The 14,185-nt window shown below is 54.0% G+C and overlaps 1 protein-coding gene across 11 annotated transcripts in view; it reads left to right on the plus strand.

Annotated features, from left to right (window-relative positions):
- ACSF3 (acyl-CoA synthetase family member 3) overlaps positions 1-14,185 on the plus strand; it is a 52,060-nt gene that overhangs the window by 18,998 nt on the left and 18,877 nt on the right. For 5 of the 11 annotated variants that reach the window (XR_014958016.1, XM_085589978.1, XM_085589979.1 and 2 more), the window contains exons 6-8: positions 1,411-1,523; positions 13,418-13,525; positions 13,643-13,769. Coding sequence is in view for 8 of the 11 variants with exons in the window: in XM_085589978.1 (XP_085446104.1) it covers positions 1,411-1,523; positions 13,418-13,525; positions 13,643-13,769 (348 nt within the window). In the remaining 3 variants the exon portion in view is untranslated. The remainder of the gene's footprint in view (positions 1-1,410; positions 1,524-13,417; positions 13,526-13,642; positions 13,770-14,185) is intronic. The other 6 variants (XM_021526925.3, XM_077786399.2, XM_085589983.1 and 3 more) reach the window with 2 other exon arrangements.

Consider the following 14,185-nt stretch of genomic DNA (forward strand, 5'->3'; position numbering starts at 1 on the left):
AATGTAGCAGACAAAATCATGATGTCACAGATAGCAGATCCCCAGGGCTTCAGCAGGAGAATGAGACCAGCACAGGGAAAATGCCACTTGAACCCAAATGCTGAAATATGAGCGACAAGAGGAAGACAGGGCTGAGCTCCAGGCCCTGCACTCCCTGCTCTAGGGAATTCCCAGTGTCAAGGTGCTCCTGGCAGACCTGGAAAGCACCAACTGGAGGGGAAAAAATTGGTCATCCGTTAAAATAAAGAGCACAGTTACCAATTTATAGAATCACAGAATGGTTTGGTTTGGAAGGGATCCTTCAGCTCATCTTGTTCCATCCCCTCTGCCCTGGGCAGGGACATCTTCCACTAGCCCAGGGTGCTCCAAGCCCTGTCCAGCCTGGCCTTGGACACTTCCAGGGATCCAGGGGCAGCCACAGCTGCTCTGGACATCCATGCCAGGGTTTCACCATCCTCACAGGGAAAAATTTCTCCTTAATATCGTATCTAACCCTTCCCTCTGGCAGTGGGAAGCAATTTCCCCTTGTCCTGGTACTCCAGGCCCCTGTGAAAAGTCCTTCTCCAAACTCAGTCCTGCTGAGGCGCAGGTTGCTGTGAGGTGCTGTCCCTCCCCTTGCTCACAGGGGATGAAGGTTACAGGCCCCGTTCTGTCACAGGAGCCATCTCGTGAGTGAGAGCTGCTGAGATCTGCTGCCCATCCCAAAGGTCACAGGAACAGAGCTGCCCCCTCTGCTGAGCTCTCGGGTGCTCCCCAGGAAGAACAGGCCCTGAACCAGGGGGTGGGAAGGCTGCAGGTTGGGAAGCTCGGGGTCCCAGAGCTTGGAGCTCAGTAGTGGTTGTTGTGACACTGTGTCAGCCCCTTGGCTTTGAAATTGAAACCTGTGGAAGAACAGGGTGGTTTTGATCCCTGCTTTTCTCCTGTGATGTTTTCTATCCAGTGTATTGATGTCTCCTAAAACTGAGATAATCCCTGGCAAGTCTCAGCTGTTAAGCCTTTGCCTCCCCTGTCAGGTGCAGGCTGTAGAGGAGCAGAGTAATCGCTGTGCTCTCTTTTCACAGCTTTGTGTAGGTTTTGTGGTGCCTTTCTTTTTTTCTTTTTAAAAAAAAAGAAACAGCTTTATTCCTGAGCTCTGAAGAGATGCAGAGGTTCAAAGAGTGGCCAAGAGAGTCTGTTCAGGGCTAGAGACACGTTTGTGTTCAGAGGCATTCCCAGCACTGCCTGCTCCTGACATTTCCAGCAGACACACGGTGAGATCGACGCCTTCCTGAAGGGACACCCCTGCTAGGAAGTCCTTTAGTGGCAGCACAGCCTGCAGATGCCATTGCTAGACAAACAGCTGCTCTTTTGCACCCTGATGCTGTGTTTTCCCGGGGGCTGTGCCCTGTTTCCACTCTCTCTCCCCCGCAGGCTCCGTGGGCACCCCGCTACCCGGCGTGGCAGTGCGCATCGCCAGCGAGACCTTCAGGGACGGCGCTCGCTCCTACTCCATCCACGCCCAGGGGGATGAAAACAGCACTCAGGTACTGCCACCTTCCCCCTGCTTCACCCAGAGAAAGGTCTTCACTCAGGGAGAGGTCTCCCCAGCCCTCTGAAAACCCCAGCACTGAGGCTTGTGCTGCTCCTGTGCTCAGAATTCTGAGAGCTTTGTTTGGGGGCTTCTGTAGCCGTGGTGCTTTATGGACTGGACAAGTGCTGTCCATACAATCGTGGAATGGTTTGGGTTGGAAAGGACCTTAAAGCCCATCCAGTCCCACTCCTGCCATGGCAGGGACACCTTCCACTAGCCCAGGTTGCTCCAAGCCCCATCCAGCCTGGCCTTGGGCACTCCCAGGGATCCAGGGGCAGCCACAGCTGCCCTGGACACTGTGCTCAGCACCCTCACAGGGAAATATTCCTTCCCAATATAAACCTACATATAAACCTACATATAAACCTATTCTATTTCACTCTGAAGACCAGGTCTAGTGGAAGGTCCCTGCCCATGGAACAAGATAAGCTTTAAGGTCCCTCCCAGCCCAAAGCATTCCATGATTCTGTGATTGGAAGGGCGGGATTGGTGGCCTTGGGGGTTGCACTGGTTTGGAAACAGCACTGGGAGAAACCCATCAGGTTTCCATGGGAGTCAAGCTCCGTGCTGAGCTCCACATGACACCAGCACCTGCAGTTCTGGTGTGCCAAGGGTCAGGCATCTGGGATTGGGAAGCATAATCCACGCCAGTGCTGGGGTGCTGAGCGTTCCCTGCTGCAGCAGCAGCCCCAGCCCAAGGCCCAGGCTGTCTCTTGGCACAGAAGTGGCTGAGCAGGGTCTGCATCCCTGCCCCCTCCCCTCCACACCCTCGCTGCGGGTGTTGTGCTGCTCTGGCAGATCCATCCCTGGTGCTCTCTGGGCTTGGCTGAGCAGATTGATGCTGTGTGTGTGACAGAAGTGACCCCAGCAGTGACACCGCGTGGGTGGGGCACAGGCAGGCGTGAGATTCAACCTGAAATAGGCTCCTTTGCTCATTCCCCTGGGAAATGGCTTCTCATCCAGCCACCTACATGCTGAGGGTTTGAAAGGGCCGTGGCAGAGACACTGCTGGTGCAAGCACTGCTGAGAGGCTCAAGGAGAGCTTTTTTTGTCTGAATTATCTGGTGGCAGGTGGAGGAGCCAGCAGGACCACAGGCAGCCCCGTGGGTGGGCTGTGCTCAGGTTGTGTTTTGTGTTCCGATGCTGTAAGAGCTGGATCTGCCCCAGACTTGTAAAACAGCCCAGGGGACAGCTGAGAGGGACCACGGATTGTGGCTTTTATTAAAAAAAAACCCTCTTTGCTGCTTTTTACTCTGTGTCACTGCTGTGGCGTGGCCGAGCAGCGGGCAAAGCAGGAGACTCCCCATGTCCTGGTTTTTTCACTCCCTGGATGTGTGTTATATTTCACAGGTTTGTCCTCTGATCCCAGAGTTTGCTCTTGGCTTTTTTTTTCCACTTGTGTGGACTGAGACATGAAATATAACGTGTCCCTTTTAATAATGATCCTATAATGCTTTTTTCCCCTCAGGGATCCCTGGGCGCTTTACAAATTAGATCTCAGACACCAGAATCCCCAAAGTGCAGCTCCTTCCAGGATGAAATGTGGATGTTGTTCTACTGAATTATGAGAGGAAAAAAATGCGGAATGTTATTTTTTCCTGCTCAGTACTCTTTCCCCTTCCTTCTCATTGCACTGAGTGACCAGAGAAGGGGAGCCCAGATGATCTGTGGCTGGTGCTGGAAGCCCACCACCTCCTCAGGCCTTTACAGAGCTGGGATTCACATAACTCTCCTCTTTCCTCTGGCTTCAGGCTGCTTGGGTTTATTTTGAAGGCAGAGGAATTGTCCTTTATCCTGCTGATTTCTCACCTGCAGCCCCCGGTGTGGTCCATACCCACAGCTCACAATTCTTGCAGGAGCTCCCACCAGCTCTGGCCTTGGCTCCCTGCCCCTTGCTGATGGTTCACTTTCCTGTCAGGCTCTCCCCTGGGGACCTTTTGAATGTTCTGGTGAATTCTCAAGTCATCAGCCGGGGAGGGTGTGGGGAGGTGCTAATTTGCCTCTGGGCATTGGCTCATGGGTTGGTCCCTCTCTGAAAAGCTGTGCCCATCTCACATCTCACCCACCATTCCTCTTGGCCCAGCTTAACTGGAGTTTCTTCAGGCTTCAGGGAGAGCAATGGTCCCATCTGCTCAGGCCACCCTAGGAGAGAGTGGCTGGCTGGGTACCTCCAGGACAGCCACAACATTTCCAGGAGCAGAGCAGAGCCAGCTGCCTCTGTCCCTGGGACTGTCACAAGGTGGGAAGAGCAGTCCCTGCTCCCAGCGTGTGCTGGCACAGATGGATGCGTGGAGATGCCAGAGTTTGGCTTTTATGTGCCCTGGGCACGGAGTGTGACTTTGCCTGGCGTGACCAGGTGGCAGCCTCGGTGACAACACCTCTGCTCCCAGGGATGCTGGAATTCCTGTGCCTCACACCTGCGGCCCCAGGCAGAGCCTCACCTGCTCAGTGCCTGCCCCAGACGCTGCTGCTGGCACTGTGTATCATGCTTGGTTAATAATTCATGGCAGGAGAGACAACGTCAGTGGAATTTATGTAAAACGAGGCGGATCTGACAGTCCGGGCGCTCCTCACGCTCCAGCAGTCCCAGAAAGGCCCGGCTTTGTTAAAACCAGCTCCTCCAGGGCAGAGGGGCTGGCCCAGGGATGGGAAGAGCTGGTTGGTGTCACCCTGCCCGTGCCACCAGATAACCCCGTGGCCTTTTCCTTGCCTCCTGTGAGAAGGATGAACAAATCCTTCCTCGCCTCGCTCCCAGGAGGTCTCTGAGCCTTAGAGTGGCTGAGGGCTGGAGGAGACTGAGGGGAGACCTCAGGGGTCTTCAGCATCCTCATGAGGGGCAGCAGAGGGGCAGCTACTGATCTCTTCCCTCTGGTGTCCCCTGGGGACAGGACCCAGGGAGTGGCTGGAGCTGGTTTAGGTTGGATATTAGGAAAAGGTTCTTTCCCCAGAGGGTGCTGGCACTGCCCAGGCTCCCCAGGGAATGGGCACAGCCCTGAGGCTGCCAGAGCTCCAGGGGAGTCTGGACAACACTGCCAGGGATGCCCAGAGTGGGGTTGTTGGGGTGTCTGTGCAGGGCTGGATTGATGATCCTTGTGGGTGCCTTGCAGCTCAGGATATTCCATGATTCAAGCACATGGGGCTGATCTAGGAGGATGCTGAGCATCCTGCCAGGATTTGGGCTCTGAGCCACCTCTCCTCCCCGGGCTCCTGCGAGCAGGTGATGTCTGTGCCGGGGCTGGGGCAGTGTCAGTGGAATGAGTGGGGCTGGGGCAGTGTCAGGGCAGTGTGTGTGGGGCTGGGGCAGTGTGTGTGGGGCTGGGGCAGTGTGTGTGGGGCTGAGGCAGTGTGTGGGGCTGGGGCAGTGTGTGTGGGGCTGGGGCAGTGTGTGTGGGGCTGGGGCAGTGTGTGTGGGGCTGGGGCAGTGTGTGTGGGGCTGGGGCAGTGTGTGTGGGGCTGGGGCAGTGTCAGGGCAGTGTGTGGGGCTGGGGCAGTGTCAGGGCAGTGAGCCAGGCGTTCCCAGCTCAGCGGTGCCTGCAGAGCCCTCAGCGAGCTCTGCCTCTGCCCTTTCCAAGGGACCCTCGCAGGCTCAGCGCCTTCCCCCTGTGCTGGCCTGGGTTCCTGCTCCTGCCCCAGCACAGCCAGCGTTCTCCGACCTCTTCCCTCCCCACTAACACATCTCTCCCATCAAGCTGGGCTGTCACTCCCTTTCCTCTCGTGCTGGTACCCTTTGGATATGTGTGATCCAAACAGGAGCGGCGGCGGCAGAGGAGGAGGAGGAGGAGGAGGAGGAGGAGGAGGAGGCAGGCTGTGGGTGGCAGGAGCAGGGAGCTGGGGAGTTCCTGCTCTGCCATCCGGTAACTGCCTGAGCCTGCAGCAGGGGACCTCTGTAATTTGCAAAGCTGGTTCCTGGCACACCCTGAAGATCAATAATCTACTTAGCTGAAAGTTTGCTGGATCTCTGTTCTTCCCTGCATTTTCTCCCGTGATTGGAGCACTGAATTCCTTTCCTTCACTCCTTTGGTCTCCTCTCAGGAGCCCTGTGCCCCATCCATCCCATTTGCTCGGGTTTTCAGCTGTGCTGTGCTGTTTCCTCTGGGTGTTGTGCAGCCTGTGCTGCTTTTGGGGGCTGACAGGAGCCAGGCAGGCTGGCTCAGGCTGCCTGGGGCTGCCCACACTGGGCACTCCAGCCTGACACATCCACCCTCTGCTCTGCCTGTTCCAGCCCGGGGTGTGCAGCAGCCTGGGTGTCAGGCGTTGGGATGACCCTGAGAGTGTAAAAGTCCTCATTTCCCAGCCTGTAGGGTCAGCTTCTCAAGGCTGTTTATTTTCCCTTATCTATAACATTCTTTCTCTGCCCTGCTGAGCTCTGGCCAGCAGGTTGGCCATGGCATTCTGTCTGTCCTCAGGGTGGTGTTTGCATTTTATATCAAAAACTACCTGTATTATGTTTACCATAATGTGTCAATATCTATCTATGTTAGACAGTGTGTCTCTCTACCTTAAACCAATAGAAAAGTGTCACCATCACAGCAAGACATAGAGGGCAAGAAGAAGGAGAAGAAGGTCAGGACATTCCCAAATCCCTCCATCTTGTCCCCTTGAACCCCATTCTAAAAACCCCAAAATTCTACTTTTTCACCCTGTGTTAATTCAACTATCACACTGCTCAAACCTTTGTGGCTTGTAATTCCTCACACAGAGTTGGCAGCTTTTTCCACAGGCTGAAATCAAAGCCACAGGTGTTTTTGACTTCATGCCAAGGTCTCCGAGCCCCCTGCCAGGGTCTGGAGCCAGCCAGGGCAGCCAGAGGGATGTGCTGGGTTTTGACACCTGGGTTTTGACACCTGTGACAGGCCAGTGAGGGCAGGAGGTGACAGTGCCATCAGTGTCACAACCCTGAGTGTGTCCCCACCTCCTGCCTGAGCAGCAGTGGGGGATGCAGAGCTGTCCCCTGGAGAGATGCTGCTCTGGGAGTCCTGGGAGAAGGGTTTCTCCCAGGAAACATCCTTGGGGAGCAGAGGTGTGGGAGTGGGTGTCAGGGACAGCAGGGCTTTGCCTGCCCTGAGTCATGCCCCATCCTGCTCCTGGATTCACTGGCATCCAGAGCAGTTCCTCATTTCCCACCTTCCTCAGGCCTGTAGTCCTTGCCCACAGCCCGGGGTGCTTCTTCCCCTGGGGTGTTTTCCCCTGGATTTTTGGCAGCTCTCCCCGTGGCTCTGGCGCCCAGGAAAGGGTTACAGCTCTCCAGCTCTGAACGTTTCAGCTTGCTTTGTTCAGTGCAATGCATATTTCATACACTCAGCTTCCCAGCTGGCAGAGGCCTGGAAACCCTGCAAGCTGTCGGGTATTGTCTCTCTCCTCCTTTACTTGTTTGTTTGTTGGTTTTTTTTTTGGGCTGTCATTTTTGTTGGATTTCTCTTTTTTTTTTTTCCCTCTCTTTTTCATCTTCCCCAAATTGCTCTCTCTCACCAGAGCCCAAGCCTAGTGCTGACAATGGGGGGCTATCAATAGCTAAACTGGCTTCACAGCTGTAGCCGAGGCAGGGCTGGAGCAGGGCTTTTATGGCCAGCAATTTCCTGGTGCCCAGGCTGCGGAGGGAGCGTGGGGACGGATGGCTCGCAGGAGCTGGCAGCAGGAGGACGCTGTGCCACGGGCTGCCCCCCCTTCCAAAGGTTGTAATTATCTCGTTTCTCCATATGCAAGCTGTCGTGCTGGACGGGAACCGGCCTGGCTGTGGCTGTCCCTCCTGAAAGCCACCAGCAGCATCTCTGTCCCCTCCTCCCCGTGCTCCCCGTGCCCGTGCCATCTGCTCACAGCTTGCTGCTGGCTGCCAGCACCTCGGCGGGGCTGGGGGCAGCTGGCTCTGTCACCCGTGGTTGTGGCTGCAGCTCTTGGCTGTCCCTGTCCCTCCACCTTGCCCGTGTCCGTCCCAAATCTCTTCAGAACCCGTGGGGTGGTGCCCATGGAGCTGCCAGGGTTGTCTTGGAGGCACCCCCGTGGCTGGCGTGGGTCTGGGGACCTGGCACGGGCATCCCTGTGGGATTCTCCTCACCCATCCAGGTGTCCCAGAGCAGTTGGTGAGGCTGGAGCTGGCTCTGGGCACGTGCCCCCCCATGCCTGGCATTCCTGAGAATGGCCAGGATGGGATCAGCTGGCCTGGGAGTCCTGTCTCTGACTGTCCCAGAGGAAGAACTGAAGCAACACTTGGATTGTTCCTTTCCTGTCCCATTCAGACCTCAGCCTAGACCGGTTTATTCCTTGTCCTCAGTGCTCCTGCACTTCCAGAACAGCTCTCCTCCAGTTTTGCCCTGGTTTTCTTCTCCCTGCTCCATCCCATCCTCATGTATTGGTACCTTGATGGTGAACTTTACCCCCAGCATCCCCATTCCATCTCCCATGAGGAGCTTTCCCCCAGCTCCGTGATCTTTTCCATCAGGCAGCGTGGGGAATGTGCTGTTGAAGGCAGTCTGGATTAGATCTGCAGCTTCTCTCTGTAACCCCAACCCTCAGGATTTCTGGCACAATCCACCTTTGATAAAAACACTCTGCATTTATTCCCATTTTCCATTTGCCTCAGCTTCTTCCAGAACCTCCTTCCAAAGCCCTCTCAGTGCTGGACACTGCACTTGTGTGTGTTCCAATTATCTCTATTTTTTTTTTTTTTTTGCCATATTTCTCTCATCTCCTCAGGATCCTGTTTTGTGTCCTGACCAAGTAATTCAAGAGTCTCCACTTTGTTACCCAGGCTGCTTTTGTTCCTGTATAAACATTTTAGTTGCTTCTCATTGATCACATGCTGTTCTTTACTTAACTCAGGCATTGATTCCATTCTCAGATGTATTTATATCTCCTTCCTTCTTTCTGTCTGCCCTCTGGTTTGGTTTTTTTTTTTTTTAATTTGTGGCCATAGCTCTGTTTTATTTCTTCCTGGCAGTAAAAGTGGAGGCAGAGGTTGCAGTAGCATCATGTCCCTTTGTTTCTCAGGTGAAAACTCTTCTCATCACAGGGACAGCCTCAATTCCAGGAGGATATTTCCTTGCACATGGAAGTTGAATCCATCTGTCAAGAACCTTCTTTTCACAAGAGTTTCCTTGGAGCTCACCTCTGTCACAGCACCCTCTGGACCTCTGTGAATCCCTTTGTTGTTGTTTTGTTCTTCCATAGCATCCCAGACTGGGTTGGAAGGATGGAGCATATTCATGGGCAGGGACACCTTCCACTGGAATATTGCCCTTTGTAGCTGGGGGAAGATTTGGGGTGTTTGTGGAAGAGCTCTGGGCGTGGTGGGGAGGTGCTGGAGCAGAGGCTGAAGGAAGAGGAGCCTCTCTGGAGCTGAAGGAAGAGGAAGAGGAGCCTCTCTGGAGGCTGAAGGAAGAGGAGCTGTCTCTCCCAGGGTTCTGCAGCCAGGGGAGCAGGGATGGCTCAGCAGGGGCAGCAATCAGAGGTTGTGGGGCAGTGTGTGCACACTCACAGCTCATCACAGCCTCCCAAACTGCACTTTTAGGGGAGGCTGAAGGGAACCAAACCAAAGGTGGGCCGCTGATGGAGTCCTTGCCTGGTCCTCTGCCTGCCCCCAGCCCAGAACCAGCTGAGGGCACGTTGGGAGCCTTCCTCCAAGGAGGAGAGCAGGGGGAGTGGGAAGATGTGCTGACATCTCACCTCGTTTGTTATCCCAGGGAGCCTGCAAACGACAGGGATGAGAACAGCAGCGTGGAGAGCTGTTGGCATCTCTGCAGCAGTGTTACACATCTAATTTATGGTGTTAATATAGATCAAGAAGTTCTGTGTCCATGAACAACTGCAGGGAGGGCTGACCTTTCCCAAACTTGGCTTCTTTTCTGTCGTGCTTTTGGGATCATCTGGAGCTGATCAGGCTGGTAACCTAAAAAAAAATCAGTATTGGCTAAAAATATAGACAATCACTTTTGTTTTCAGTGGAGCAACATTTGCTGTAAGTAGAGGGTTGGGTTGTTTGAAAATAAGTTTCAGTGTTCCAGCTCCACTGTGCACCAGCCTTGCTTTTAAATTTATAACTCTCCAAAATGAAAAGTAAATGGATTGTGTTATTCCCAGCCCTTTTATAAAAGTTAACATTGCAAAAACAGATGTGAAATGTGGCCTCGCAGATTACAGCCTGAGCTTGGGGTTTTTAGGTTGGGGTTTTATTTTTTCCTTACTCTCTCTGTGCTGTGTCCCTGAGGAGCAGAAATCTGCCTTTTTCCAGCAGGAGGAAAATTGTTCTGTGCCTAACTTGCCTCCTGCCAGGCTTGTGTGGATGCTGCAGGACACGGAGCTCCAAGGAACGATAATGCCTTTACACAACCAGGCTACTTAGCAGGGAATTTTTAATTAGGAATGGGCAGGAAAGTTCAGATTGCCGGGGAATTTGGTAATGCTCTGACACACCTCCCAGTCCTGGGACATTCATCCCAGTGTGACCCTGGGAGATGGTGATTTAAGGCACTGGCAGGCAGGTTGTTAGCTTCAGCTTCCTTCAGGAGGCAGGTGAGCATGTCCTCCCCTCCCACAGCAGCCTGGCTGTGCTGTGATCTGGAGCAGCAGAGCCTGGGCCAAGCCTGGAGCTGCCCAGCTCTCTCCAGGTCAGTGAGGGCTGAGCTGTTGGATGCTGTGTTCAGCCTGGAGAAAAGGAGGCTCTGCACAGCTCCTGACAGGAAGGAGACATCATTTCCTGTGCTCTGGTATGTTAAAAATCCCAATATGAACACCAGGAAAAAGTGACTTCTCTGGCAGAAGAGGTGAAGGGGCTCCGTCACTTCCATAAACCTCACATACATAAATTATTGTTTTCTATTAGTCACTTAAGGGCTCGGTTGCTTAATTATTTTGATCACAGTAATCATTTATTTACAAGGTGGGGAAAAATGCCAAGCACTTCCAAGCCGAGCAGCACAGCAGGGAGGAGGCAGGGCTGCAGAGGCATTTCTTTCCTCCCCACAAGTCAAAATGCTTTTGCTTTGTGGAGTTACAGGGACCCTTCTGAGGTCCCTGCTGAGAGATGATGCTCTGATCCACAACCTTTGGTGCTCCCCCAGGAAAGAAGTTCAGCAAAACCAACTTCAGGTCCCTGTGCAGGAGAAGCTCCAGGAAGAGCTCAGAGCCCCTGCCAGGGCCTGAAGGGGCTCCAGGAGAGCTGGAGAGGGATGGGGACAAGAGATGGAGGGACAGGACCCAGGGAATGGCTGCAAACTGGAAGGGGGTAGGCTCAGATGGGATATCAGGGAGAAATCCTTCTCTGTCAGGGTGGTGAAATCCTGGCACAGGATGCCCAGAGAAGCTGTGGCTGCCCCTGGATCCCCTGGAAATGTCCAAGGCCAGGCTGGATGAGGCTTGGAGCAACCTGGGCTGGTGGAAGGCGTCCCTGCCCATGGTGGGACTGGATAAACTTTGAAGTCCTTCCAACCCAGACACTTCCATGAGTCTGAGTATTTGGGGGATGAAGGGGGAAGGAGGCATCTGGTAGAGTTTAAGTGGATCTCTCTAAAACCTGTTTGCAGCCTGAAGGTATTTGGGTTTTCTCCTAAAATCTCTCTTCCTACCAATCCCCAGCCCAAGAACATGCTCTCACCTCCTCAAGCCTCACCTTCCAGCCTCCCCTCTGTGTCTCCCACATGTTTCTGCTTAGGAGCCCACCGTGCCTTCCCTGCTTCCCAGAGAAGGAGACGCAGCTCGGAGCCTTCCCTAATTCCATTAGAGCCCATTAGAGGCTCCGTGCTCTCCGGGCAGAGACCGCAGAAAACAAACGGGCACTTTGAACAAATCCCAGGCCCTGTGCCAGGCAGGGATTCCCACTCTTTACAAACCTCCCTCCTAATAAAGAGGTAAAATGGGAACGGGCAGGGGGGAAATATGCATTTTCTAATCACCCAGATTTAGGCCTTCAAAGAATTTATTACAACCTTTTATTTCCATGCGTGGAAAATGGAATCTTATCTCGTGAGCCGGCTGGTCCAGCTCGACTGGGTTTAGAGCAGGGAGCTCTCAAACAACCTTCAGGGCCACGCTGTGCCTGGGTGTTAAGCTTGCTGGAATGCATTAAAATATGGCACTGGGAGAGGGGGAGATGGGGCACTCAGCAATGTGATGCCTCCAGCAGCTGCTCGTGCCAGCGAGCCACGCGGGAACAACGGGAGCCACCAGGATTGGAGCGAGAAGGAAACAAGCAGCCCAGCTGTGTGCTGCCATCCCTGCCCCCAGAGCCAGCCAGCGTGGTGTCCCTGGCACTGCAGAGGGATCTGGCACCAGGGCTTGGAGGAGATAAATGCCACGAACCTTGGATTTTAATTGCTGCTGTCGGGGTGGTGTGTGCCCCGTGCCACGCTGGGGAGCAGCGCCGGTGACACTCCGAGTGCAGCAAGCAAAATCCTATTAAGATAACGTCACGGCCTCTCTGTTTTACTGTTTGCAAGCCAGCCATAACATCATTAAATTACACAACAGGGAGGTGCCTGCTGCCAAGGGGCTCTGCTCGAGATAAGACGTGGGTTGAGCCGCTGCCAAAATTGGAGTTGATGTGACAGGAAATTTGGAGCGGGTTCAAGGCTTGATTCACACCAGACATGGCACTGTGCAGGTAAATCAGGGCAGGATTGATCCCTGGGGCTGTGCAGGTACCTGGCACCGTGGAATCCTGGGCAGGATGGGGCTGGAGGGGTTTGTAGCAGACAGATTTACAGCTCTTCTTGTGTTCAGCACTGACAGGAAGAAGCCAGAGCCTGGCAGGGTGTGTAGGTGAAGTTCGGGGAGCTGTTTGCAGGTTCTTAGCTCTGCCATCCCCTCCCCAGCCCTTCTGGGGAGTGGGAAGGAGCCTGAACACCAGACGCTGCTCAGGGAAGCTGCTTGTTTTGTGGTGCCACAGCTGGAACAGCAGGAAAAGGAGTGAGAAGAAAGAGCTGCATCATAAAATGCCACACAGCCTGTAAGAGCCCTGAAACCAGCCTTGCTGGTCCCTCTGTGTCACCCACCATGTCCCTGCCACTCTTGTCCATGGAGCCTTTGTGTTTCTTGTGCCCTTTGTGCCCATTGTGCCTTTTTTGGTGCCTTTTTGTGACCTTTTTTGGATCCTTTGTGCCCTTTGCTGCTACAGGTGTGGAGTTTTGCTCCAGGCCCTCCAGACCTCAGGTTTCTTTTGTGGATAGTCTGGACTTCAGTTCCTTCTTTCAGATCTGTGGGAAGAGCTCACCCAGCACCATCCCCACCTTGCCATGGCTCAGCAGAATTCCTCATTGGCATTAACGACTTTTCTTCCCTGCAGCATCTTCCAGGCAGGGAATTGATCCCCAACCAGGGCTCTGGAAGCCTGGGCTGTGTGTGCAGAGATCCCCCTGTCACCCCATCCTCCAGGACAGGACATCAGGAAGGAAATACTTTAAAATGATGCCTTAGAAGCAGTTTTCTAAGCGTTTTCCATTAGGGCTGCAGAGAGCCTGCCCTGCCCTGGGACTGCCTGGCGCTCCAGCACTGCTATTACAGCTTTCCCTCGTGGCCCTGTTTCTGGCACTGCTGATTTTTGGGGTCCCAGATGGATCCTGGCCATTGCAGTAGCTCAAGTACAAAGTGGCTGGGAAAGTGGCTTGGAATTCCTGTTACTGAGCTGTTCTCCATGGAGCAGCACCCTTCCATCCCAGCAGTAGCTTTGCACACCTTGGTTGTGGATATCATTGGGTTTAGGTGGGATATTGGGAAGGAATTCCTGGCAGTGAGGGTGGGAGGCCCTGGCACAGGTTGCCCAGAGAAGCTGTGGCTGCCCCTGGATCCCTGGAAGGCCTCAGAAAGGTCCATCCCATTGCCAGGAGTAATTTCCTGCATGTGTGTCCTCTCTGCCAGCAGCTGGAAGTTCCAGGATGCCAATCCTTGTTCTCATATAACACAGGTGCTGATTTGGGATGTCAAAAGCACCTGGATGAGCCCTTCCACCGGAGGAGAGAGGTGCTGCAGGTGGGCAGGGTGTGCTGGAGCCTGGCAAGGGCTGGCAGCGCCCGAGCTGCGGGTCCTGCGTGTCACCCTGCACGCTGGGGACAGGGGACACTGACTGTGTGCCTGTGCCTGTCCTAGGTGACCCCGGGCCAGGAGGGGCAGGAGGGGGAGCTGCTGGTGAAGGGCCCCTCGGTGTTCCGCCAGTACTGGAACAGGCCCAAGGAGACCGCGGATGCCTTCACGCCCGACGGGTGGTTCCGGACAGGTACGGGAACGGCGCCCCGGGGGGGATAGGGGACAGGGGACAGGGACAGGGGACAGCAGCTCTGGGGGTGTGCACGGGGCTGGAGAGGGCTTGGAGCTGGGGCTGGCATGGGAGTGCAGGCTGGATGTGCTTCCAGACGCTGGCTTGTAGGAAAAATGCAGCAAACCTGGCTCAGGAGGAAATGATGATGTCTGCTTCAGATCAGGAGGCTGAAGGATTGCTTTATTAAAACTATACTTTATTATATTAATATATTATTTAAAGAGAAACTGTCCTATATACTTACTTCTTACTTAGCTAACTAACAACTAACAAACTCAGCTTTATTAAAACTATACTACATTATAGGAATATACTATTTAAAGAGATACTGTCCTATTCTATATACTTACTTCTTACTTAGCTAACTAACAAAC

Source organism: Lonchura striata, chromosome 11 (assembly GCF_050655825.1).
Source record: "Lonchura striata isolate lonStrDom1 chromosome 11, ASM5065582v1, whole genome shotgun sequence".
In the NCBI taxonomy this organism is placed as follows: Eukaryota; Metazoa; Chordata; class Aves; order Passeriformes; family Estrildidae; genus Lonchura; species Lonchura striata.